Source organism: Saprolegnia diclina, assembly GCF_000281045.1.
Source record: "Saprolegnia diclina VS20 unplaced genomic scaffold supercont1.34, whole genome shotgun sequence".
NCBI lineage: Eukaryota > Oomycota > Saprolegniomycetes > Saprolegniales > Saprolegniaceae > Saprolegnia > Saprolegnia diclina.
This window is the reverse complement of record NW_008246101.1, coordinates 328,976-351,449: the sequence shown is the minus strand read 5'-3', so window position 1 is coordinate 351,449 and position 22,474 is coordinate 328,976. Positions and strand designations below refer to the sequence as shown.

At 59.5% G+C, this 22,474-nt stretch overlaps 14 protein-coding genes across 14 annotated transcripts; 9 read left to right on the top strand and 5 right to left on the bottom strand.

The window, feature by feature from the left end:
* The first annotated feature begins 102 nt into the window (after positions 1 to 102).
* SDRG_10314 (hypothetical protein) lies at positions 103 to 1,691 on the top strand. Its single transcript, XM_008616298.1, has one exon. The coding sequence runs from the start codon at positions 127 to 129 to the stop codon at positions 1,633 to 1,635; it is 1,509 nt and encodes a 502-aa protein (XP_008614520.1). The 5' UTR covers positions 103 to 126; the 3' UTR covers positions 1,636 to 1,691.
* An 824-nt stretch (positions 1,692 to 2,515) lies between these two features.
* Positions 2,516 to 3,646, top strand: SDRG_10313 (hypothetical protein). Its single transcript, XM_008616297.1, has one exon. The coding sequence runs from the start codon at positions 2,532 to 2,534 to the stop codon at positions 3,318 to 3,320; it is 789 nt and encodes a 262-aa protein (XP_008614519.1). The 5' UTR covers positions 2,516 to 2,531; the 3' UTR covers positions 3,321 to 3,646.
* On the bottom strand, positions 3,636 to 5,260 carry SDRG_10312 (asparaginyl-tRNA synthetase). The gene has a single exon (XM_008616296.1). It carries the CDS (start codon positions 5,242 to 5,244, stop codon positions 3,706 to 3,708), a length of 1,539 nt encoding a protein of 512 aa, XP_008614518.1. The 5' UTR covers positions 5,245 to 5,260; the 3' UTR covers positions 3,636 to 3,705.
* A 1,034-nt stretch (positions 5,261 to 6,294) lies between these two features.
* SDRG_10311 (cyclin-dependent kinase regulatory subunit CKS1) lies at positions 6,295 to 6,662 on the top strand (the record flags this gene model as incomplete). Its single annotated transcript, XM_008616295.1, has 2 exons — positions 6,295 to 6,362; positions 6,413 to 6,662. 2 exons carry the CDS (start codon positions 6,295 to 6,297, stop codon positions 6,660 to 6,662), a joined length of 318 nt encoding a protein of 105 aa, XP_008614517.1.
* Positions 6,663 to 6,742: 80 nt separating this feature from the next.
* On the bottom strand, positions 6,743 to 7,839 carry SDRG_10310 (hypothetical protein). The gene has a single exon (XM_008616294.1). It carries the CDS (start codon positions 7,727 to 7,729, stop codon positions 6,767 to 6,769), a length of 963 nt encoding a protein of 320 aa, XP_008614516.1. The 5' UTR covers positions 7,730 to 7,839; the 3' UTR covers positions 6,743 to 6,766.
* A 1,348-nt stretch (positions 7,840 to 9,187) lies between these two features.
* SDRG_10309 (hypothetical protein) lies at positions 9,188 to 10,610 on the top strand. The gene is made up of 2 exons (XM_008616293.1): positions 9,188 to 9,776; positions 9,822 to 10,610. Exons 1-2 carry the CDS (start codon positions 9,344 to 9,346, stop codon positions 10,529 to 10,531), a joined length of 1,143 nt encoding a protein of 380 aa, XP_008614515.1. The 5' UTR covers positions 9,188 to 9,343; the 3' UTR covers positions 10,532 to 10,610.
* On the bottom strand, positions 10,551 to 11,218 carry SDRG_10308 (hypothetical protein). Its single transcript, XM_008616292.1, has 5 exons — positions 11,134 to 11,218; positions 10,999 to 11,067; positions 10,865 to 10,949; positions 10,788 to 10,818; positions 10,551 to 10,744 (listed from the first exon to the last, which is right to left on the bottom strand). Exons 1-5 carry the CDS (start codon positions 11,177 to 11,179, stop codon positions 10,616 to 10,618), a joined length of 360 nt encoding a protein of 119 aa, XP_008614514.1. The 5' UTR covers positions 11,180 to 11,218; the 3' UTR covers positions 10,551 to 10,615.
* Positions 11,219 to 11,539: 321 nt separating this feature from the next.
* SDRG_10307 (hypothetical protein) lies at positions 11,540 to 14,387 on the top strand (the record flags this gene model as incomplete). Its single annotated transcript, XM_008616291.1, has 5 exons — positions 11,540 to 11,557; positions 11,601 to 12,012; positions 12,057 to 13,615; positions 13,664 to 13,801; positions 13,848 to 14,387. 5 exons carry the CDS (start codon positions 11,540 to 11,542, stop codon positions 14,385 to 14,387), a joined length of 2,667 nt encoding a protein of 888 aa, XP_008614513.1.
* SDRG_10306 (hypothetical protein) lies at positions 14,313 to 14,806 on the bottom strand. The gene has a single exon (XM_008616290.1). It carries the CDS (start codon positions 14,767 to 14,769, stop codon positions 14,446 to 14,448), a length of 324 nt encoding a protein of 107 aa, XP_008614512.1. The 5' UTR covers positions 14,770 to 14,806; the 3' UTR covers positions 14,313 to 14,445.
* Positions 14,807 to 15,516: 710 nt separating this feature from the next.
* On the top strand, positions 15,517 to 16,383 carry SDRG_10305 (hypothetical protein; the record flags this gene model as incomplete). Its single annotated transcript, XM_008616289.1, has 1 exon — positions 15,517 to 16,383. The coding sequence occupies one exon, from the start codon at positions 15,517 to 15,519 to the stop codon at positions 16,381 to 16,383; it is 867 nt and encodes a 288-aa protein (XP_008614511.1).
* Positions 16,384 to 16,929: 546 nt separating this feature from the next.
* On the top strand, positions 16,930 to 18,368 carry SDRG_10304 (hypothetical protein; the record flags this gene model as incomplete). Its single annotated transcript, XM_008616288.1, has 9 exons — positions 16,930 to 17,303; positions 17,352 to 17,459; positions 17,505 to 17,555; positions 17,599 to 17,646; positions 17,696 to 17,812; positions 17,858 to 17,923; positions 17,970 to 18,078; positions 18,127 to 18,198; positions 18,243 to 18,368. The coding sequence occupies 9 exons, from the start codon at positions 16,930 to 16,932 to the stop codon at positions 18,366 to 18,368; spliced, it is 1,071 nt and encodes a 356-aa protein (XP_008614510.1).
* A 477-nt stretch (positions 18,369 to 18,845) lies between these two features.
* On the top strand, positions 18,846 to 19,643 carry SDRG_10303 (nascent polypeptide-associated complex subunit beta). The gene is made up of 2 exons (XM_008616287.1): positions 18,846 to 19,006; positions 19,060 to 19,643. Exon 2 carries the CDS (start codon positions 19,062 to 19,064, stop codon positions 19,545 to 19,547), a length of 486 nt encoding a protein of 161 aa, XP_008614509.1. The 5' UTR covers positions 18,846 to 19,006; positions 19,060 to 19,061; the 3' UTR covers positions 19,548 to 19,643.
* On the bottom strand, positions 19,537 to 20,829 carry SDRG_10302 (hypothetical protein). The gene is made up of 4 exons (XM_008616286.1): positions 20,543 to 20,829; positions 20,341 to 20,487; positions 20,027 to 20,291; positions 19,537 to 19,973 (listed from the first exon to the last, which is right to left on the bottom strand). Exons 1-4 carry the CDS (start codon positions 20,795 to 20,797, stop codon positions 19,678 to 19,680), a joined length of 963 nt encoding a protein of 320 aa, XP_008614508.1. The 5' UTR covers positions 20,798 to 20,829; the 3' UTR covers positions 19,537 to 19,677.
* Positions 20,830 to 20,935: 106 nt separating this feature from the next.
* Positions 20,936 to 22,344, top strand: SDRG_10301 (hypothetical protein; the record flags this gene model as incomplete). Its single annotated transcript, XM_008616285.1, has 8 exons — positions 20,936 to 21,061; positions 21,107 to 21,265; positions 21,311 to 21,409; positions 21,455 to 21,553; positions 21,597 to 21,756; positions 21,806 to 21,856; positions 21,900 to 21,960; positions 22,011 to 22,344. Exons 1-8 carry the CDS (start codon positions 20,948 to 20,950, stop codon positions 22,342 to 22,344), a joined length of 1,077 nt encoding a protein of 358 aa, XP_008614507.1. The 5' UTR covers positions 20,936 to 20,947.
* Between the last annotated feature and the right edge of the window lie 130 nt (positions 22,345 to 22,474).

Sequence of the window (22,474 nt, the reverse complement as noted above, 5' to 3'; positions counted from 1 at the left end):
GTAGCCGCGATCTCCAAGCTCGTGTTTCTCCTCGGTGTCTCTGCGACGGCCGTTGTCGGCGACTGCGGCACGGCGCGCCCACCCACGGCCCATTTTCAAGTGCTCTCGTACAACGACGTGTACGAGATGAAGGCCGAGAACGACACGGCACAGTATGGCGTCCTCGTCGGCGGTCCCTCGCGCGTCATCCCCATCGCGCAGAAGCTCCGCAAGAGCTTTGAAAACAGTTTGGTCATCTTTGCGGGCGACACCATGTCGCCGTCGCTCTGGTCCGGCCAGTTCAAGGGTCTCCAGATGATCGAGGCTCACAACGCACTCGGTGTTGACTTTGCGTGTCTCGGCAACCACGAGTTTGACTTTGGCATCGACGCGTTCCTCAACGTCTCGGCCGCCTCCAAGTTTCATTGGCTCAACGTCAACGCGTACGAGGCCTCGACCAAGAAGCTCCTCCGCGGCACCCAACCGTATGCGATCAAGAAGTTCAACTCGACGACGATGGGCACCATGAAGGTGGGCGCTTTTGGCGTCATGTACGACATGCAGGATACGTCCAAGGGCTTGTACTGGACGGACCCGATCGAGGCGGCCAAAGCGCTGGTCAAGTACCTTCGCGAGGTCGAGAAGGTCGACATGGTGATTGCGCTTACGCACCAGTTCTTGGACGACGACAACCGCTTCTCGCAGCAGGTCAAGGGCGTCGACATCATTTACGGCGGCCACGACCACTCGGCGATGCTCCAGACCAACTTTGGCACGCCGTACCTCAAGTCGGACCTCAACTTCCGCAGCGTGTGGATCTCGGACATCAAGTACTATGCCCGGTCAACCGATGCAGCCAACAAGGCGACGACGGCGTTCACCAAGATGAGCCACAAGAACCTCGTGATCACGAACGAGATGCCGTCGGACCCGGCGTTTGACGAGATCATCAAGTCGTATGACGCCCAGATCAACGTGCTCTTTACGCGCACTGTCGGCGCGCTTTGCGCATCGACGGACTTGACGACCAAGCTCCTGCGATTCGGTGAGGCGCCGATCGGCAACTTTTTTGCGGATGCGTTCAAGGCCTTCCACAAGAAGGTGGCCGTTGATGTCGGCTACATGAACGCCGGCGGCATTCGCACGGAGAAGGTTTGGCCGGCTGGTCCGTTCTCGCTCGGGGACCTCATCTCGTGGTCGCCGTTTGGCAACATGATTGCGGTCATCTCGACGGACGGCGCTAGCTTCAAGAAGTTTTTGGGCACCCAGTTCAGCCAATCGTGCGCGAACCAAAGCCGAAGCTTCGAAAGCAACGGATTCTACCCGCAACTCTCGGGCGTCAAGGCCGCTTTTGTGTGCAACGGCGTTGTCAAGGGCCAGGGCGCGCTCACGAGCCTCCAGTGGGACGGCGAAGTCAACGGCAAGTCGGGTGATGTCAAGGACGGTGACAAGATCAACCTGTCCTTCTCGACGTACATGAAGGACCTCTTTGACCAGTTTGTCGGCGGGTCGGCCAAGTACCTCGTCGATGCCGCCGAAGCGACGCGCATCGACCTCGTCCTCGAGACGTACACGCAGTTCCAGGCGGGCGAGGTGTGTCCGACAGCCGCGAACCGCACGACCATTTCCTACCAAGCCTCGACGGTCCCCAAGTGAGCCGAAGACCCGAACCCCTTAATGTAACTTACATGAGAATATTGTATTTCCAAGAAGTTGCACTTTCCACTCGAAGCTGGGAGAATTCCCTTCTGTAGGACGAAATGCACCCTCTCCAAGATCCCAAACTGCGATGATGGAGGAGGGATGATAGCACGCACCGACGCGCCAAAGCTTTCACTGGCGACAGAACATGAATGTGCAGCTCGTAGTTGACGCTGCTACAATGGCCTCATGCTGACTGGATCATCGGGGGAGAATGTGCTCTGCTTGCTGTTGACGCTGTCTTTGCCGTCGCACCATTATCTTGGCAAAGCCGATCACTATATATTTCAGGCGTGATCTATTACTAAACGCATGTGGACGATTGATTGCACGAACACAGAAATATACTCAGGTGAGGATCAACACCAAGCCGTGTCCTTTTCTATAGAAAGGACAAAGGAATCTTGCACGGTGTGTTTGGGTGCAGGGCATCTGCAACAATCTCAAGAAATGACCTTCACTGTTTCAACAATCTCAAAACTCGCGGTTTGAGATTTTGAGAAAGAATATGTACAACACCGCACACTCTCCCGTCCATCGCGTTCACGTAGAAGGCCTATGTGTCTCTTCCTTAATTGTTCGAAGGGGCTTGCTTGCTATCGAGCGGCCACAAGCCGCTTTGCCTCATCGCTGTGTTGCCGGTATCTTTTTCTCAGACCCGTCGTCTTCTGGTTCCTTGGAGTCCATAAATGAGACGTTTCTGAAATATGTTGATCACAAGAGACACAATTGGTAATATGTCAATATGCTGGTCACGCCAAGCTCCAGCTGACAACCCAGATGCCACGTCAGATGCCTCTGCAAGGTCGATTGTGCCGGCTGCATTCCCACTTTTGGCGCACAGGACGACCATGTTGATGCGCGCTCTCCTCTCGACGCTGCTCCTCGTGGCAGTGGCTACCAGCCTACCGACACCGACGTACCCACGCTCCCTCGACGTCACGCTCAATACGATCCTCAACAAGGTGGTGGCCACGGCCGGCGGTCGCGTCGTGGCCGCGGATCATAGCAGCACTGTGTGGCGCTACGACACGTGGACGCACGAGCTTCGCACCGAGGACGCGTGCTTGGGTCTCAGTAGCGAGGATGTTCTTGCGCTCGCGCCCTGCACGGGCCACCGCCGCCAGACGTGGACGATCGACGGCGCCGATAGCCGCATCTCGCACCGAGCCGAGCCGTCGCTCTGCCTCCAAGTCGATTTGGACAACTCTGTGCGCGCAGCGCCCTGCACGTCGCACGTCGAGAGTCCGTACCAATATGTCTTTTTGAGCTCGGAAACTGTCGTCTTGACGACCGACACCACGCATGTGCTCAGCACGCGCGACGCGAGCGTCGTTGTCGAGGTCCGGACGCAGCAGGACCCGCGCCTCGTCCCATCCTGGCGCTTTGACAAGGTCAACGGCACGCTTCAATCGAACGAGAACGGGCTTTGCTTGCACGTGACGCCGTCCTACGCGGTCGTCGCGCACGACTGCGACCACTCGTCCATGCAGCAGTGGTGGTACGAAGCCACGCAGCTGACCAACGCGGCCACGCCCGGCTACTGCCTCACGCTGGACGGCACGCCACGCATCGCTCGTTGCCAGCACATTCCGTCGCAGCGTGTGCACTACGAGATGGTCGACACGTTCACGACCTAGTCCGCGACCTACTCTATTTAACAACGTTTTGATATCCTTGCGGTGGCTATCGTGGACTACGAATAGTCAACCTCGACCAGGGGCAGCATCTTGCTGCTGCTGTCAGGTGCAAGGGTATATGCGACCGGGCTCATCTGGCCCAGCGCGACTCGATGCTGTGGAGCGTCGTGCCTTGTCCTATGCCAGCGCAGGGTACGATGAATCGCCAGACAGGATAAGTGAGCCATAAGACAGAATAAGATGGAGCATACGACAGGATAGGATGACAGGATAGGATCGAGCATAAGACAGGATAAGATAAACCATAAGACAGGATACGATGAGCCATAAGACAGGATGTGATTATACAAAGGAGTGTAGTCATGCGTCGTAAGAAGAGGGTTGTTTAGAACGACGCGTTCGAGGGCCAGCGCGGGAACGGGATGACGTCGCGGATGTTCTCAATGCCCGTGACGAAGCGCACGAGGCGCTCAAAGCCGCAGCCAAAGCCGGCGTGCGGCACCGTGCCGTAGCGGCGGAGGTCGCAGTACCAGCCGTACTCGGCGGGATCGTGGCCCGTGGCTTCCTTGATGCGCGCTTCGAGGACGTCGAGGCGCTCTTCGCGCTGCGAGCCGCCAATGATCTCGCCAATCTTGGGCACAAGGACGTCGGCGGCCGCGACCGTCTTGCCGTCGTCGTTCAAGCGCATGTAGAACGCCTTGATCTCCTTCGGGTAGTCGTACAAGACGACCGGCTTCTTGTAGATCTGCTCCGTGATAAAACGCTCGTGCTCCGAGCCGAGGTCGTCGCCCCACTTGGGCTTCTTCTCAAACTTGCCCTTCTTGAGGTTCTCGGGCTTGTTGATGAGCTCGATCGCGTCCGTGTACGAGAGACGCACAAAGGGCGACGCGATCGTCGACTGGAGGCGCTCGAGGAGGCCCTTCTCGACGTTCTTGTCGAAGAACGCAAGGTCCTCGGCGCAGTTGTCGAGCGCGTACTGCGCGCAGTACTTGAGGTAGTCTTCCGCGAGGTCAATGTCGTCGCTGAGGTCGGCGAACGCGATTTCCGGCTCGATCATCCAAAACTCGGCGAGGTGGCGCGCCGTGTTGGAGTTCTCGGCGCGGAACGTCGGGCCAAACGTGTAGCAGTCCGAGAGCGCGCAGCAGTGCGTCTCGACGTTCAGCTGACCGGACACCGTGAGGTACGACGGCTTGCCAAAGAAGTCCTTGGAGAAGTCGATCGCCTTGTTGTCGGCCGTCTTGGGCACGTTGCCGTCCTTGACGTGGTTGAAGAGCGTCGTGACGGCAAACATCTCGCCAGCGCCTTCGCAGTCGGACGCCGTGATGAGCGGCGTGTGGATGTAGAGGAAGCCGCGCTCGTTGAAGAACGAGTGCGTCGCCTGGGCCATCGCGTTACGCACGCGCATCGCCGCCGAGTGGATGTTGGAGCGCGGGCGCAGATGCGCGTGCTCGCGCAGATGCTCGAGCGTGTGGCGCTTCTTCGAGAGCGCGTACGTCGAGGGGTCCGCGACGTCGCCGTAGAGCGTCACCTCGGTGGCCTTGACCTCGATGAGCTGGCCCTTGGCCGGGCTCTCGACCACAGTGCCAACAACGCAAAAGCTCGCGCCAGTGCCGCCCGAGTTGATGAGCGCCTCAAAGCCCGGCACGTCCTTGGCGACCACGATCTGGAGGCCCGTAAAGCACGAGCCATCGTTGAGCTCGAGGAAGGCGAAGGCGCCGGCGCCAGCTTCGCGCAGCGTCTTGGCCCAGCCCTTGACCGTCACCGTGTGGCCGACGGTCGAGAGGCCTGCGGCGAGGAGCTCCTTGACGCGGACGCGGCGGCGCTTGAAGAGGCCCTGGATGGCGGTCTTGTGCTGGGCGAGGCCCGGGGCCGTCGCGTCGTCGATCGCCACAGGCGTGACGTCGTTGATGGAGAGCGCTTCCATGGGTCGTATCTGGCGAATGCGAAAATGGAAGGCAAGCAATGACGTTTGAAGTTGGTCGCCATTTTGACCAATCACAAAATTGGGGCCGGAAATCACTTGTGGCCCGCAGTGTCGATTCCTTTTTGACCAATGAAATGGCATAACACACAATCAATTGCGCTGGATTTTGGCCAATGAGGTGCGACAAAACAACGCGAAGATCGCGATGGTCACTGCAGAATGTTCCTCTTGGTCCACAAGAAGTTGTCGCCGGCAACGACAGAGCGACAGGGCTCACCACCCGAAACTCTCCAGCAGAAAGGACATGGCTACGCCGTGAAGCTCGCTGCAAGATTTGCAGCGATGCGCCACGCCTGGCCATACTAGTACTAGTCGAGAGCAGCGACGACAGCACTTCCCAGCACCATAAACATGTTGCAGCACGTAGTGTGAGATGCACCCTGGAGTGCTCGTGGTATTGCATTGGTCTGCGGTGAGAGCGAAGAACACTCCTCTTGTCCTTTCGTGGCTATGCGCTTGCGATTCGCAGGAGGACGGATGATCCCCGTGATCCGATGCACGTCTTGTGGATAGACGTATAAGTACAACATGACAAGACGGCGCTGCTCTAAGGAATCTCGTACAGTTGCAGCGTTACCGTATCGCGCTCGTCGTAAGACTTGAAACAGAGACGAGGCGGTCAAGCTGTCGCGTTGACATCGCCTCGATCTCCCAGAGTTGTCTTGACCACGAGCATCACTCGAGTCCGGAGACCTTGCGCCCTTGTCAAGAGGAGTCGACTTTGCTATGCTAGGCTATTGTACAGAACTGTCATCTTGTCTGTGGTCCCACATCTCGCGACGGTATCATATTACAGAGGTTTCCTTTTGGCGCGCAAATGGCGGCCTCGTCCTCGACGAATTAAATAAACCCGGAAGCATACATTGGCCAAGCTCTTTTTTTCAAACGCGGTCTCTCCCGGGCTTTTGCGGTGTCCGGTTGAAGTATTCAATGTCAGAGGTTTCCAGCGGTCTCGCATAGAGACCGCAGTTTTCGATTCGCCGGCCGCCGATGACGCAGGACATGTCGTCCCGCATAGAGTACTCGGAGAAGTACGTCGACGACACGCATGAGTACAGGTAGGCGCCGACGCCTCATGCGCTCATCCAACCTCATCCGCATGAGGTAGACATGTGATCCTGCCCAAGGAGATGGCCCGCAACTTGCCCGACCGCCTCCTCACCGAGAGCGAGTGGCGCCAGCTTGGCGTGCAGCAGAGCCGTGGCTGGGTGCACTATGCGATCCACAAGCCGGAGCCGCACATCCTCCTCTTCCGCCGCCCGCTGGGCACGGACCCGACGACCGGCCGCGTCAACTCGATCTTGGAGCGCGAAGCCAAAGAGAAGTACGCCCAAGACATCGGACAAGGACGTCAGTAAGATAGCCAACATGATTTATACCGTCCAACGCGTCGTCCTGGCGTAAGCGCCCATCGCGCTCGCGCGTGGAAACGTCCTCGTACTGTACAATGTGTGTTATAAGATTAGATGGATTCAAGGTACGCGACAATGGAGGCGTGGCCATTCCGTGCGGCCCACGAGACTGCGTCCCGCCAGCCCTCGCGTCGGTGCTGCACGAGGAACTCGACCACATGCAAGTGGCCGTGCGCGGCTGCCATATCGATCGCGAGCGTTGTTGCCCCTTCGTGGCGATGCTCGTGCAAAAACGCGACGACCTGCAGATGCCCGTTCCCAGCCGCTTGGTCCATGGCCCGCGACGTACACCCTTCCGACCGTTGCTGGTGCAGAAATGTGACCATGTCGAGGTGGCCGCTGCCGGCAGCGCTGTCCATGGCGTCGCGCGTACAGCCCTCCGTGCGGTTCGCGTGCAGGAAGCGAACGACGTCCATGTGACCGTTGGCGCACGCGCGGTCCATGGCCGACGTCGTGCACCCTTCGCCTCGATGGGTGTGCAGAAACCGGACAATGTCAAGGGACCCGCGCCCGGCCGCGCAATCCATCGCATACGTGGACGCGCCGAGGCCATGGTCGTGGAGGTAGCGGACCATCTTGAGGTGCCCGCTTTCTGCCGCCAGGTCCAGCGTGTGCTCGGTCCAGCTCTTCGTGCCTTGGGCGTGAAGGTACGTGACAAGATCGAGGTGGCCGCTGCTCACCGCCATGTTGAGCGCGTTTGGCGAGCAGCGTAAGGTTGGGAGGTGCAACGTGACGTACTTGACCGCGTCCAAGTGGCCAAGGTGCACAATGTGATCGAGCACGTCCGGCGTCATAATATCGGGCTGGCACAAGACGAGTCGCTGGAGGAGGCGGAGACCTTTCGCGAGTTCCAGCGCAGCGACGAGGAAGCTTGTGCGTGCGTGGAGGCGCTTCGCGCGCCAGTCGCGGAGGATGGGCCGGACCTCGCGGTACAGGCCACCTTGGAACGTGGCAATGGTCGAGAGGAGCTCGCGGTTCAGCAGCACGTCGGAGCTGCTCCTTCTTCCTGCCATCGTGCTGGTGCAGAAATGGCACCTGCGGGACCTGGTCGCGGCCAAGTTCGAACTTCGATTTATGTGCTGCACACAGCCGTGGCACGCGAAGTTGCCGTTGGTACTTCGAGGTGCATTCTATGTCCCAGCTTGACGCTCGAAAAACGAAGCTTCTCGCACCTCGCCTTGCGCTCGCGCAGCAGACTCGGAGGCGCGAGAGTGCCAAGCCGCCACGGCGAGGACCTCGCAGTTGATCGTGATAGCTCGTGGCCCTGCTATTTGACGAGCTGATAGCGCGCTGATAGCTGTGTGTATGCTGCCGTAGGTAACACCCCCTGAGGAATTCTCAATTCCACCCCAAGAAGATCGCTTGGCGTCCGAGCTGGAGCAAGTTGGTCGATCAAACTCGCTACCTATGGACCAATACACGTACTCGTACTATTACCTCGGTTTGAAAGTGCTGGGATCAAGTGGATGGGGCTACTTACTTCTGATGAGCACGAGTAGTCCATAAACTCTTGTGATGCGGCGCCTCTGCTGCCCACCGACGACCGACCCTCGGTGCTATCTACGCAGCTCCAAGCACGTTTTTGCGTCAAAGATTCCAGTTGCGTCGTTCGATTCGTGGCGTCCACCCGTTGCCCGTTCTAGCTTTGACGTCACCAGTCACCGCTCCCTGTGTCATCGATGAGCCCAACGAAAATGATATCCACGGGTGGTGGATGATATAATCTGTGCCCAAATTCCAAGGTGGTAAATTCGAGGGAAGCGCTCTTCCATCACTTCGGCTTGTCTGCCCATCGCAGTGCTCGAGTTTGATGGACGATTCGTAGAAGCGCGTCCTTTTCGATCGATCGGAACCAGCGGACTCGACACCACGACCGCAGCACTAAGATGACTAAGATTATACTTGCATTGCGATGAGGACGATTGCGTTGTGAAGCCTGTGACGAAGCGTGTTGCTCACTGTCGGCCACAAGCGCCTCTACATATGCTAAGGCTATGTAATGAAGAGCCTCGAAACACGCTCGTTCATATATGAGGACGTGAGGGTGGCGCAGGCAAGAGTGACGTGGTCTCGGCGCCTGGCGGGCCCATGTAGATGAACGAGATCGTTCGGCAGCAGAGCTGGCTACATTGCGTGGTCAAGCACGCTGCGCAAAGGGCTGCCACCGTGGCGGCGACGGGTGACGCACCGACGTGTTCGAACGTTACTGGGGGTCGAGCGTCTCGTGGTATCGTAAGAAGATCTCAGTAGGCAGCACCTTGCTCTTTGATCAGCACCCATCGCTTCTGCAGGGCAAGCGCCTAGTATCAACGTATCGGGACGAGCCCTACCCCTCGTCGCGCCCGCGTAAAACCGGCGGCGACGTCCTAAGTACGCGGAATTTGCGCTACTCTTTGTTTCTGTATGCGCGGGCGGCGCCGAGGACGGGGGACTTAGCACTTAACGCACCTCAGCAGTTGAGTTGGAGCACGCCGTGGGCGAGCGATGGCGATCGACGGCGCTCCTCGTGGCGACGCGGGCGGGCGCGGCGGAGGAAGGGCCCAATAGTATGGGCGACTGTATGGTATAGAGAGGCGCAGAGTAAAAAAGTCACTGGCTCGCAGGTCTGTGAAAGAGAAGTCAGAAGCATGGACGAGAAGCTCGTGGTCGTCTGCCTCCTTGTGGGCACGGGCAAGAAGGAGGGCCCGTTCGTCGTCGTGACGTCAACCTCGGACCTCGTCGGCGAGCTCAAGCAGGCCATCCTGCGCGAGAAGCCGCGGACCTTTGGCGACCTCGAGGCCGACGAGCTCGTGCTGTACCGCTGCCGCAACGTGCAGCCGCTCGACGCCAACATTTTGCAAAAGCTGGAAAAGCCGGCCGCACAGATCGTGCTGCAGATGCAAGTGGGCGGCCTCGTCGAGGAGATGACGGTCTTCTCCAAGCTGCGCAAGTACTTTGAAGTCCGCCCGGAAGACGAGCGGATTCACATCCTCGTCAAGCTGCCGATGGCCGCCGTGTCCAAGGTCGCAGCCGCCCGCACGACCCGCATGAACAACCTCACCCTCGACAAGAAGATCATCGGTACCGCGGCATCGCCTCGGCCGCCAGCGTCTCATATGCTTCTAGCTGGCGTCGACACGGACGAAGAGCGCGCGATGGCCCGCATGGTCGCGCCGTCGCCATCGGCGTCCATGGCGATGCAAGAGCCCAAGAAGCGTGGCACGGGCAAGCGCCTCACAGACAAGGAGCGCATGGAGATCCTCCAAGTCATCGAAACTGGCACCAAGGTCACGCACGTCGAGCTCGCGCTCCGGTATGGCATCTCCGAGTCGGCGATCCGCAAGCTGCGCAAGAACAAGAGCGAGGTCCAAAAGCGGTACATGCTCGGGAACAAGCACGTACGCGACTTGCGCCAGCGCGGCTCGAAGCTTGGGAACGCAGCCTTTGAGGACGAGCTGTACCGCGTCATCTTTGACTTGCAGTCGCACGAGTCGCGCATGAGCTCGACCTTTGTGCGCAAGAAGGCGCTGGAGATTGCGCCCAAGTACAACATGGTCGCGTTCAAAGCTAGCGCTGGTTGGTACCGCCGCTTTTGCTCCCGATACCACCTCAACCCCGGCAACACGACCGCGCTGCAGCTGCAGGCACTCGTGGACGAGGTCGCAGGCGAAGACGCGGTCCAGGCCGCGGTGCAAGCGCAGCAGCATCTGATCAACATGCAGATGATGGAGATGCAGTCGCACCACTTGCACGCCCACATGGTGCACGACGTGAACGCGAGCTTGACGATGGACCCGTCCGGCGACATGGACCCGCGCCACGAGACGGTCATTTAGGACGACAGGACTAGAAGTAGGAAGCAGCAAGGGCGTATCTATAGTAATGTACTATTGTGTGTTTACATGTTGGACAAGGAGTTCTTAGTCGTCAAAGTTCCACGTGCCACGGACCGTGACCGCGCCCGTGTCGTGGAGGTCGGCCTCGGCGGCGAGGACTTCCTCCGGCGTCTTCTTGATCAAGTTGACCTGGCTCGCCTCCTTCTCCTGGTCCTATGACGACAGCGTCAGCATCGTAGTCGGTTGTCGTTGGTACCAATTCGCCCATGATGACAATGTTTTCGCCGCTGCAGGATGCATGATGATGATGATGAACACCCGAGATGGACATACCGAATGATGTAGAGCCCCAGCGGGATATCGCAGTACGTGTTGCCGACGACGTGGCGCTCGCATGTATCTTGCAGCACAATGTTGGCTACACATGCGCGTCGTGAGGCATCGAGGTACGGGCGACGACCACGCACAGTATTGGTCAAAGCTGCGGAAGACGCCAACGAGGTGGCGGCCGTCGCGCAGGACGACGAGCATCTGCTCTACGTAGCGTAGCCGCCATGGTCAGTAGCATCCTGCCATGGGCGCATGGGCCATCCGCGTCGTACTGTCGAGGAGCTCGGTCATGCTCGTGACGCCGGGGAACTGGTTCATGCTGCTGCTGCTGGCTGCGTCGTTGAAAATGCTGTCCACCTCGAAAACGCCACGCGCTCCGTAAAGTTCGCCAACTACACTATTTCATGCATGCTCACGTGAAATCGTGTATGCAACTCAACCAGAATATAGTGTGTTACATTGCAGAGGGCATGGCGGTCGAGGGAAAGGACGTTGGCTCGCACGTGCGCTTACTGCGCTTGGGTGCATTGGAGCGCACTTGCAGGTAGGCAGGATGTGGAGGATGGAAGCCTCAATTCGAGGCATGAGGCCGCCTTGACACGTGTGGCATCACACTATTTCACGCCCACCACACGAAAACGAGCAGTGGATTTTGCAAGCATCGACCGACCAGCCATCATGGCCGACGAGATGACGGTAGCTCTTCCTGGTGATGCGCTCGGTGCTTGATGCGAGGTAGATCATGCGGTTCATCCGCCCCATTTACGACGCCATCGACAACCGCCAGTACAAGAACGCTATCAAGCTCTGCAACCAGAAGAAGGTGTGCGACATCGACCTTGTCCAGGTGCTCCAAGCGCACTGCCTCGAGCGCATTGGCAAGATCGACGACGCGCTCCGGATCGTTCGCCGCATTGCGCTCAAGAAGCCGACGGAAGAGACGATTCTGAGCACGATGCAGCTCGTCTTCAAGCTCTGCGGCGCCGCCCACGAGATGCTGCCCGTCTACGAGAACGCCGCCGTCCTTCAGCCGACGAACGAAGAGCTCCAAGCGCAGCTCTTCCAAGTGTACACGCGATCGCTCATGCTCGCCAAGCAGCAGCAGCTCGGCTTCAAGATGTACAAGACGTTCAACAAGCTCCAATACGTCGGTACGCTCGCTTCTTCGCTTGGCAATCCTATAGGACCGTGGTAGGCTGGGCGTGCTTGAGCATGCTCCTGCAAGTCACGATCGAAAAGTCGTTGCCGATGAAGATGCTGCCGCTTGCCGACAAGATGCTCGCAAAAGCCCTCCGCGACCACCCGGCCGACGCCAACGGCGAGGCCGTCTCGCTCCTCGTGCTCTTGCTGCAGGCCCAAGGCAAGCCGGCCGACGCCATGGAAGCGTTCACCGAGTTCATTCACGTACTCGAGACGGACGAAGCGCCAACGACCAAGCCCCGCGCTCTCGAAGGCGAAGGCGTCACGGAAGACGAGATCGACCTCGGCCCGATGCAAGCCATCGACCGCCTCGTGCTCGAGGCGGGCCTGGCCAAGGACGTCGGCGACCTCGAACGGTGCGCGGCTGTCTACGAGAAGCTGCTCACGACATACAACGCGGACGACTGGGCGTTCTGGTGTGGCTTGATCGAGGCGGCCAAGGCGCCCGACTCCGTATTGCCCGTGATCACGGCGCTTCAAACGGCGAACGGCAACCGGCTCCGCGGGCCGTACTTGGCGGAAATTGAGCTGCAGTTCCAGCACGTAGCAAAGACGGACGACGCGGCCGTGCAGCGCACGTTGCTGCCGCTCCTCCTCGCGTATCTCGAGCGGTTTGCGAGCAAGACGTGCTGCTTCACCGACGTGCAGCGGTACCTGACAGCGCTGCCGGACGGCGCGCGCGCGGCGCTGGTCGCTTCGATCTCGAGCTCGCTCTCGACGACGCTGACGGCGACCGACCTTCCTGGCGCGACGCTGCAGTTTCGCAAGAGCTTGCTGTCGCGCAAGACGCTCCGGTTCCTTGGCCAAGACGCAAGCCTCTCGCGCGACGACCTCGTCGCCAAAGCGAATGCGTACCTGGCCGAGTACGACGCTGCTCAGTGGCTCAACGAAGCCAAGGTCGGCGGGCAGCGCGAGGTGCAAGTCACGGACGATCTGCTGCTGCTGGCCGTGCACTTGCACTTGGACGCCTATACCGTCGCGTCGTCCGCCGACCTTCTCGTGCAAGCCGCGGCCGCGTTGGAGCTCGGGCTGAGTCGCAGTGCGTACAACTTCCAGATGAAGATGCTGCTCTGCCGCGTGTATGCGCTGCTTGGCGCGGGCGACGCGGTCTTGAGCCGCTATAAGGAGCTCGACATCAAGCAGATCCAGCTCGACTCGCTCTCGTACCTTGTGCTCGACGGCCTCTTTGGCCTGCAGATGGACAAGGACGGGCTTCGCCTCTGCGAGTCGATCCGCGCGCTGCATAAGACCACGTCGCGCGACACGCCCGAGTTCATTGGCCGCGCGTACCGTCTCGGCGTCTACTCCAAGGCGCAAGACATGACGTCCTTCCTGCTCTGCAAGATGCGCCGGTCCGAGATGCTGGCGCTCGCGACCGCCGAGCTCGCGCACGCGCAGCTCCTCACTGCATGCTCGTCGGCGACGTATCTCCACAGCCACCTCGGGGACCCGTCGCTGCAGGCCGAGCTCGACGGGTTGCTGGCTTCGGAAGCGACGCTCTCGGCCAACCACCACCGCGAAGTTGAAGTGACGTGGACGGCCCCGACCACCAAGGCACGTTTGAAGAAACTCGCAATCTTTGATTGTGAGAACTTGATGTAGGACGGCGCGTACCTCTTTGCTTCAGCGGGCGTCTCGAGCTGCGACCGGACGCGCGACAGCACGAGCCTTCGGGCGTGGCTGGAGCTCCGTGCGGTTGTGCCCAAGCTGCTGGCGGCCGCGCTCGACGCATCGCCCGAGGTAGACACGTCTCGATGTGGCGTGACATGCAATATGACTCTGGTAGACGGCCACGCATGTGACGACGCTGCAGCGGCTGTTGAGCGTGCTGACAGTCGCGCCCTTGACGGCCGAGTGGCAGCTCGTCAACGAGGCGTCGCAGGCGCTGGAGGCGGTGGTTGCTAGCGACCTGCCGCGCGCCAAGGCGGCGCTGGACCGTCTCGCATCCGTGGTTCCGACGGTGACAGCGCTGCAGCTGCAAGCGGTCGACGGCGTCGTCGCCGCCCATGCGCTCTCCAAGGCGTCCATCTTCCTTCGCGATGTCATTCCGTACAGCGCAATGCTGCTTTCGGTCGCGATGAAGCTCTTGAAGCCCAAGAAGAAGACCAAGGACCCTGTCCAGAAGGACGTCTCGGAGCTCTTGCGACAGCTCGTGCTCAAGACGACGACGCTGCTCACGTCGGGCGACAAAGCGCTGCGCCAAGTGCACGTTCGCGTCGATGGCGACGCAGCCATCAAGGACAAGGTCGAGTCGGCGCAAAAGGCGAGTCTCGAGCGTCTCTCCAAGACGATTGCAGACCGCGTCGCGTTCCTGCGGTCGTTGTGAGAGAGGCGAGATGCGATCGGTAGCATATTTGGCCGCGTTTAAAACACACACAACGACTCTACTGCTGCTGCGTGGCCTTCCAGTCCCGGTAGCACGCCTCCATGGCCGCCTGCTCCTTACGGCAGAGCTTGAGCTCGTGCCAGTTCTTGTCCATGGCGTTCTTGTACGCCGTGTACGACGGCCCGCAGTGCGTCTCGAGCGTCCGGAGCGTCTTGAGCACGCACGTGGTGACGGCTTCGCCCGGGATCAAGCACGCGCGAGGGTTCTCGTCCTTGCTCTTGCAGATGAGGAAGGCCTTGTTCACGCCCGCGCACTCCTTCCCGAAGATCGGCGCCGCGCACGTCAAGGCGGTCGAGTCTGTGGACGGGGCGTTCGAGCTCATTGGCACCACAAAAAATAGGTCTCAGCACCGACCAGCCAATCCCCTCTTAAAATGCATCTTTTCGCCGACCTGTCATAGTACATATCCTGTATGTTTGCATTCCATTAAACCTGTCACAATGTATATTGCTAAAACGGCACGACGCCCGAGGAGCGTGGCAACGATACCAAGTATACGTACAGGTAGGGCTCGTCCATGGGACCTACCAATCATTTGCAAACCGGTCGATCGCGCTCTGCGGCGGGCTTGCTTCCGGACATACTGGCTTGTCCGCTTTACACGATCCGTAGTCTTCAAAAATTGGGCGTGAAGGGTTAATTTCTCACTCTAAATCTTAAAAACTGCCAAAGATGGGCAATCAAGCTTGAAACTTTGTGGCAGCAACGAACGACCTTGTGGCTGTGCGGTAGGACAACGCGCTGACCGCATCGAGACCAAGACGGGCGTCATGGGCGCAGGTCTGGCCGCACGACCTATGGCTTACTTCCGATTCGCCCATTTAAGCCTGCAATCAAGCACACGCAGGAGATCACGTTCCATTCTCAGCACGAGACGTCGTCCGTAACGAGTCCTTTTATCTTGCTCGTCTTGCGCGCAATCGTCGCGTTGCCGGCGACCGTTCAAGATCTCGTCCGGTGGTACCTTTTCCGGATGAAATGGACGAGTTCCGGATAATGTGGCGGCCATGTGACACAACGGCCACTTCAAAGATCGGTGTGCAACTCGAACGCCGCCGTCTCTCCCACCATGGCAATGCGCTTTGACAACCAGTGCGACGCCGAGGCGCGACCGAGCTCGGTCTTTGCCGATAAGAAGGCTGACTCCGTGGCAGCTGGGCCCGAAGCGGATGACGCCGACGAGGTCGAAGCGACGCATGTCGAGTATGACGACGAGTACACGTCCGAAGACGAAGAAGAAGGCGATGGCCTTGACGGCAAGGACTTTGCCATGTTCAAGGTGCTGGTCGTCGGCATGGCGAAGAGTGGGAAGACGAGCCTCATTCGCCGCTTCGTGCATGGCACGTTTGCCGACATTTACAAAACGACGGTCGGCGCCGACTACAGCGACAAGACGATTGCTATCGACGACACGCTGGACGTGTGCCTCCAGATCTGGGACATCGCCGGCCAAGACCGGTTCGCGCACCTCACGCGGCGGTACTTTGCCCATGCCGACGCTGCGGTCATTGTGTGCGACATCACGAGCGAGCCGACGATCGCAGCGGTCGTCGACTGGAAGCGCGAGCTCGACGCGTGTTGCGATTCATCGTCGACACCCTTTCCCGTTCTGCTCGTCGCCAACAAGTGCGACTTGCTGCTCGACGTGCCCCAAGCCCTCGAGTCGGGCGTCGCGATTCAAAAAATGGTGACTACGACCGGCATCGAAGACTGGTTCCGCGTCTCCGCCAAGAGCGGCGAGAAGGTCGACGAGGCCATGGACCTTCTCGTGACGCGCATGGTGCAGCGCCACCGCGCCAAGCAAGCCAACGACGAGTATGACGAGGCTGCAGTCGACGACAAGCCCGACGCCGTGAGCAGTCGCGACATCATCCGGCTCGATGCCACCACGTTGGCTGCCCCACCGCCGACCGGCGGTCGCTGCGACTGCAATTAGCCACAGCATGCGTAGCGCCTCCTCCTATACGTCTACCCTGCGTCGTGTCCACCAATAGCATCCTTCTTGACTTCCTTCGCGCGCTGTCGTCTTGCGCACGCCACGTCGGTTGCGAAGCAAAGTGGCAACGTGACGACGCGCTCGTCACCACGTACGCCACCAATCGCAGCGGTGTGATCTTCCACCGGCGTGTGGGGTGTATCGGAGATGGCGGGAACGATTTTGCAAGAGGAACTTCCCTCATTGCCCATGTGCGAGTGACTTGCACCTGGGTCCTACCGCTCCCCAATTCGGTTCGGTCGAAGCAAGCTCCGTCCTCGTCGTGGGCCTCACGGCGGCCAACGATCCCTCGTTGGCATGGCCGGTATCGGCGTCGGCGGCGAAGCTGCTTTCTGCGGCGGCGGCTGCTTGCGTCGTCCTGCCGCGCGGAGGGGCAAGGTCGCTGCGTCCAGATGAAAAAAGGTCATTTCGACATACAAAGAGCCAGTCAAAATGGCAACTCGGAGCGGTTATCGAGTATTTTCGCATTGACGGGCTGGAGCCAGCATGTGCCGCATGACGATCTACAAGGGCCTGGGCCTCGAGCAGTCGATCCTGCTCGCCGACCTCATCGTCAAGCCCAAGCACAGCATCATCCACCAGAGCTACAGCTGCACGGAGCGCTTCCACAACACGGGCCTCCCGCCGACGCTCAACGCCGATGGCTTTGGCATTGGCTGGTACGCCGAGAAGCTCTACAGCAGCAAGAAGCGGCGTCACGACGACGACATGCCGTCGCCCAAGAAGCAGCGCCGCCATTCGGACTCGGTCGACGGCGTCGTCGTCCCGCGCGACCGCGAGTACGAGACGCCGTGTGTCTTTACGAGCATCTCGCCCGCGTGGAACAACCGCAACTTGGTGCAGCTCGCCGACAAAGTGAGGTAGATGCGCCGCTCCATCGTCGCACGTGGTGCCATGGTCGTACGTAGTTCGCCGCTCTTTTTCGCCCACGTCCGCGCCGCCTCGATCGGGTCGCTCACGTCCGAGACCAACTGCCACCCGTTCACGTTCGACAAATACCTCTTCATGCACAACGGGTAATGGTACCTCTCGTGGTTTGTGATCTCATGAACGGTGCGTAGCGGTGTTGCCGACTTTAACAAGATCAAGCGCAAGCTCGTCGACCGCCTCAGGTGCGGCGCCGTCTCGGGCGATTGCTCTCAACGACCTGCGTAGCGACGTGGCGTACGATATGATTCGCGGCAGCACCGACTCGGAGCACTGGTACACGTCGTTCTTATACCTGCAAACTCCTAATGTTGATGCATGCTAGCTTTGCGCTGTACCTCACGGAGCTCGAGAAGCTCGGGCCGCTCGAAGGCGAGTTCACCGGCAAGGAGATGCGCCACGCTATGTTCAACACGATCAAAATCCTCAACGCCCTCTCCCGGTACGACCTCTGCGGTGCGATATGATCGTCCATAGCATCTTCTAGGGAAGCTGAGATCACGGAGCCGTCGCTGCTCAACTTTGCCGTCACGGACGGGGACACGCTCATTGCGTAGGACCCAGTGACACGTTGTGTCATGACGGCTCACGCGTCGTAGGACGCGCTACGTCAACGTCGCGTCGTCGGGGGCTGCGTCGCTCTACTTTTCGTCCGGGTCGCGCTGGATCCGGTCTGTGGAGCGGCCCAAGGAGTACATCATGCAGCGGGTAGAGCCATGCGCGGCTGCTTCGAGTCGTCTTACGCCGATGGTATAGCACAACAAGGAAGAGAAGGTGTTTGTCATGGCGTCCGAGCGCTTGTCCAACGAGCCGGGCGACTGGCTCGAGGTACCATTCGATTGCTAGTCCTCGTAGACTGCATCGCCAACTAGGTGCCGAAGAACGCGATCGTGACCGTCTCGGCCGAAATGAACATTCAAATTTGCCCCATCAAGAGCCTCCTCGACGATGAGATCGAGCCAGAAGTCACAAAGCTCGAGCATACCAAAGTCTTGTAGCTTCAATGGTTGCACTTGTTGCTCCTGGGTCGCTGCACGTAACGCGTGTCGCTCCGCCACGTCATACCGCCGCCCCGCCTTGTGCCGAATTGGATTTATCGTAAACGTATAGCGCTTGGAGCATCGACCGTACACCCTTTGGCTCGAGCTCTTGTAGCCGTGCACGCTCCATGATGGCAGGCGTCATGGCGCCGCGCACGTTGAAGCGGCCATGTTGCGTGCGGTGCTGCAGCAGCGAGTGATTGGCCAAAAAGCTTGAAATCCATGGCGCGCAATTCAATGGCGGAAGCGCATCTTGTCTTGCGGTTTGTATACTGGATCGCGCAATAAAATAAAAAGGCCGCCGGGATCTCGCCTCCCATTGGTAGAAAAGGTGACGATTACGATTGGCCCTGGATGCCCTGTATAAAATAGCGCGCGCTCGTCAAATACCTTGGCCTTTGTATGTGGAATGTAATCGGGCTTTTGACCGATTGGCCGATACCTGTGCAGTATCAAAAACGTCAAAGCCACGACCGCCAGTCGATTGCCATTTAATTGGGCCGAGCGATGTGGTTGGTGGACGCTAGGGCCCGGGTTGAGCCAGCGCTTGGCGGAGGAGGCTAAAGCCTGGTTTACTTGCTCAATCCTCTTACTAGGTCCGATGCATCCTCTCTCGCCAAGGCCGATCGGCTCATGATGGCTCCTGTAGACATGGCTGACGAAATTGCTCTCGCGCGTGAACGCCTCGCCGCCAAGTTTGGCGACGTCCGCACCGGCGGCAAGGGCTCGGTGCGCCGAAAGCACAAGGCGGCGCACAAGCCCGCCCCGGGCGATGACAAGAAGCTCAACGCCGCCCTCAAGAAGCTCGGCGTGACGCCCATGCCGGACGTGAACGAAGTCAACCTCTTCAAGGCCGACGGCCAGGTCATCCACTTTGTCCAGCCCAAGGTCCAGGCCTCGCTCGCCTCCAACACGTTCGCCGTCTCGGGCCCTGCCTCGACCAAGTCGCTCCAGGAGTTGCTCCCCGGCATCATCAACCAGTTGGGCCCGGACAACCTCGCCAACTTGAAGCAGATCGCCGAGACGTACACGGCCATGCAGCGCAACGCCCAGGGCCACTCGGCCCTCGATGACGAAGACGATGACGATGTCCCGGACCTCGTCGAGAACTTCGAGGACGTCAGCGAACAGGATTAAACAAGCCAACCCGTTGTAGTAGACATCATGCACCTGTAGTCTACCCTTTTCGTCTCTAGTACACACCCCGAGCGTGCGCCAGGCTTACACTTTTTCTTCTTCGTCTTCGCCTCGTACTGCATTAGTCGGATTACCCAACGCGACGGACCGTGCCCGCCGACCCGTCAAAGTAAAAGTAGTTGCAGAGTGGCTCGTCCTTGAGCGAGATGGCCTTGATGATCTCTTGGCCGAGAATGCCGGCCGTGATCGCGCACACGGGCACGACGTCGGCGTGGGCCACCTTGGCCAGCGTCGCGAGCACCTCGGACGAGAAGAAGTCGCGCGCCAGGCCTTGCTTCTCGAGCTGGTCGTGGGCAAAGACAGCGAACGCAGCAGCGACGGCCGACGACGGAAATGCACCGTGCGCATCGCAGTAGTCGAGGAGCACTGCAGCGTACATGAGATCGAGGACCCAAGAAGGAATAATAATTGCCACGTACGTTGGTAGGCCACGTACGGCTCGGGAATGCCCGGGCCGCGCTTTCGCGTCGACTTCAAGTCGGCCCATCGCACGCCGATCGAGGTCGCAAGTGACGGGAACTCGAGTGTGATGGCCGGCGGCGCCTCGGCGTTCTCGACGCCTGCAGGCACGTTGCGCCGATACGTGTGCATGTTGAGGTCGGCGAAGAAGATGCCCGAGAGCCCAAACGCATGCCCTGCGTAGAACGCAATGTTCTTTTCGCGGCAGATCGTGTCCAAGTGCACCTGGAGCATAATAGGCATGAGCTGTGCATCACGAAAATGGTCGTGCAACCTGGAGCTTGCGCGGAGCTGACATGACACAAACGACGCTAAATGTGCCAAAGAAGTCGGCCGGGTACTCGATCAACGGCTTTGTGAGCGCTTCGACCTTGACGAGCGGGTTCAAGTCGCGCACGCCAGCGAGGCAGGCGTCGGCGAGCTATGGACGTCCATGTCATTAGCAACCGCGCCCAAGGTATCGATGTCAATCGTACGTTCTGGTCGATGTGCTCGGCGCGAAGCAGAAACTGCGACTCGACGTGGGCTTGGGTCACGACGTTCGTGTCATGGAGCGTGACGTTCATGCCCGAGAGCACGAGGTTCTTGGCGAGCTCCGCACCGAGCTGCGTGAGGCCGCTGATGAGCACATGCGAGTTCTGAAGCCGGCGCTGGGCCTCGACGCCCCAGAGGCGCATCTGTCGGTCATAGACAGCCGCTTCCTGCGCCGTGAACTCGACCTCAGGTTCCATCTTCGTCCAAATTGTATTGGCGACCACAGTCGTATCTACGTTCTTATATCAAGGACTTCATAGTTCGTATATCACATGCCCTACATTATTATATACCATTAACAGTATTTCACGTAGCGCAATCTAATTATAGACGTGGCAGTTTGCTGGATGCTGCGCCGGACCGAGAACCAGGACGAGCCTTGGCAGCGCCCGTCGACGTCGTCGGGACGCAAGCACCGGCAGAAGCCCAAGGCGCCCAAGAAGCAGCCGCCGGCGCCCGAGGTGACCGCGGCCACTTGCGCCAGCCATGCTAACAGCGTCTCGTAGCGCTCGACGACGCAGTATGCAGACAAGCTCAATGGGCTCATGTCGACCGAGCGCGACCAGTTAGCCCAGCAAGTGCTCATCGCCGCCGAGAAGGGCAACAAGAAGGCCATGTACTTGCTACTACATCAAGGCGTGTCGCCACAGCACTGCCTCGGCATGGTGCCACCTTTATCTATTCACGGGCACCTCATCATTCCTGCGTAGCAAGGCTACACGCCGCTGCATCATGCTGCGACGCGCGGGCACTTGGCGATCGCCGAGCTCTTGGTGCAGTTTGGCTGGCCGCTCAACCAGACCAACAAGGTACACAATGACGCACCACGTTGCGTCACCAACCGGGTGGTCTAGTTTGGCGAAGCCGCACTGCACTTGGCGTGCCATGGCGGTCATTTCCACATTGCCGAATTCCTTCTGGACAAAGGCGCCGACGTCAACGTCGTCACCAGCGTACACGACAAGTTGACCAAACTATCGCTACACGCACTGCTAGGACCACGAGACTGCGCTCTTTTACGCAGCTCGGAAAGGCCATTTCCGCATCGTGCGCTTGCTGCTGCGGCGAGACGTCGACTGGCGCATCCGGAATCGCTTCGATGACATTGCCGAAGACGAAGCGACCGAGGAGCGAACCCGGCACGAGTTTGATTCCAGTGCGAGCCATCTCTCCCATATCTTGGCTCACAAGTGAGCTATGTGCAGGCAAGGAGGACGCTGACCGACTTGGTCGCGAGCCAACGCGCCGACCACGGGGTACGTGCACGCACCGTGTAGGTCAAAGCCTTGACGTGCATAGGGCCTGAGAGCACACTCCAAACCAAGCACCGCGAGCATATATTTTCCTACCTCCCACTACCGTACACCTTGCGCAGTAATTGAACCGATGAGCTCACTGCTTTGGATGCAGGGACCTGAGCCGCGCGTTGCAGGTTTGCTACCGCTGGCAGCGGGCAGCTGATGCGCCACGGCTCTGGGCGCGCTTCAAGGTGTCGCGCTGGGAGCTTTCGTTGAACAAGTCGTTGGGCCTCGGGCTTGTCGCGCCCATGTCGGGGTACCGGCCCAAGCAAGCGACAACGCGAAAAGGCCGACCGTCGACGAGCGGCGCCGACTTGTTTCTGCACGCGCTCGGACTTCCTTCGGTGGCCATGTCGTGCTCCAAAGCCGAGAGCCAGCGCCGACCGCAGACGGCGATCGTCGCACCAAGGCTGCTCCTCTCGCCCCGCGACTTTTACCCTCGATAAAGACACCTCTCTTCGTCCTAGCGTTCTGTCCTTTTGTCATCCTGCTTTTCATTTGACAGAAGCTCATGGGATTCTCGGCCATCACCATACATCTCGGATGGCGCGCTCAACTGGCAACTGGCACACCGAC

Bases quoted from the DNA above. Each gene is read 5' to 3' on its own strand.
- SDRG_10314 (XM_008616298.1), top strand. From the start codon at position 127: ATGAAGGCCGAGAACGACACGGCACAGTATGGCGTCCTCGTCGGCGGT.
- SDRG_10313 (XM_008616297.1), top strand. From the start codon at position 2,532: ATGTTGATGCGCGCTCTCCTCTCGACGCTGCTCCTCGTGGCAGTGGCT.
- SDRG_10312 (XM_008616296.1), bottom strand. From the start codon at position 5,244: ATGGAAGCGCTCTCCATCAACGACGTCACGCCTGTGGCGATCGACGAC.
- SDRG_10310 (XM_008616294.1), bottom strand. From the start codon at position 7,729: ATGGCAGGAAGAAGGAGCAGCTCCGACGTGCTGCTGAACCGCGAGCTC.
- SDRG_10309 (XM_008616293.1), top strand. From the start codon at position 9,344: ATGGACGAGAAGCTCGTGGTCGTCTGCCTCCTTGTGGGCACGGGCAAG. The intron at 9,777-9,821 runs GTACCGCGGCAT...ATATGCTTCTAG, and splicing joins CCTCGACAAGAAGATCATCG to CTGGCGTCGACACGGACGAA.
- SDRG_10308 (XM_008616292.1), bottom strand. From the start codon at position 11,179: ATGAACCAGTTCCCCGGCGTCACGAGCATGACCGAGCTCCTCGACA. The intron at 10,819-10,864 runs GTATGTCCATCT...TGCATCCTGCAG, and splicing joins CTGGGGCTCTACATCATTCG to CGGCGAAAACATTGTCATCA. The intron at 10,745-10,787 runs GTACCAACGACA...CTGTCGTCATAG, and splicing joins TTGTCATCATGGGCGAATTG to GACCAGGAGAAGGAGGCGAG.
- SDRG_10306 (XM_008616290.1), bottom strand. From the start codon at position 14,769: ATGAGCTCGAACGCCCCGTCCACAGACTCGACCGCCTTGACGTGCGCG.
- SDRG_10303 (XM_008616287.1), top strand. From the start codon at position 19,062: ATGGCTGACGAAATTGCTCTCGCGCGTGAACGCCTCGCCGCCAAGTTT.
- SDRG_10302 (XM_008616286.1), bottom strand. From the start codon at position 20,797: ATGGAACCTGAGGTCGAGTTCACGGCGCAGGAAGCGGCTGTCTATGAC. The intron at 20,488-20,542 runs GTACGATTGACA...GGACGTCCATAG, and splicing joins CCGAGCACATCGACCAGAAC to CTCGCCGACGCCTGCCTCGC. The intron at 19,974-20,026 runs GTACGTGGCAAT...TGTACGCTGCAG, and splicing joins GCCGTACGTGGCCTACCAAC to TGCTCCTCGACTACTGCGAT.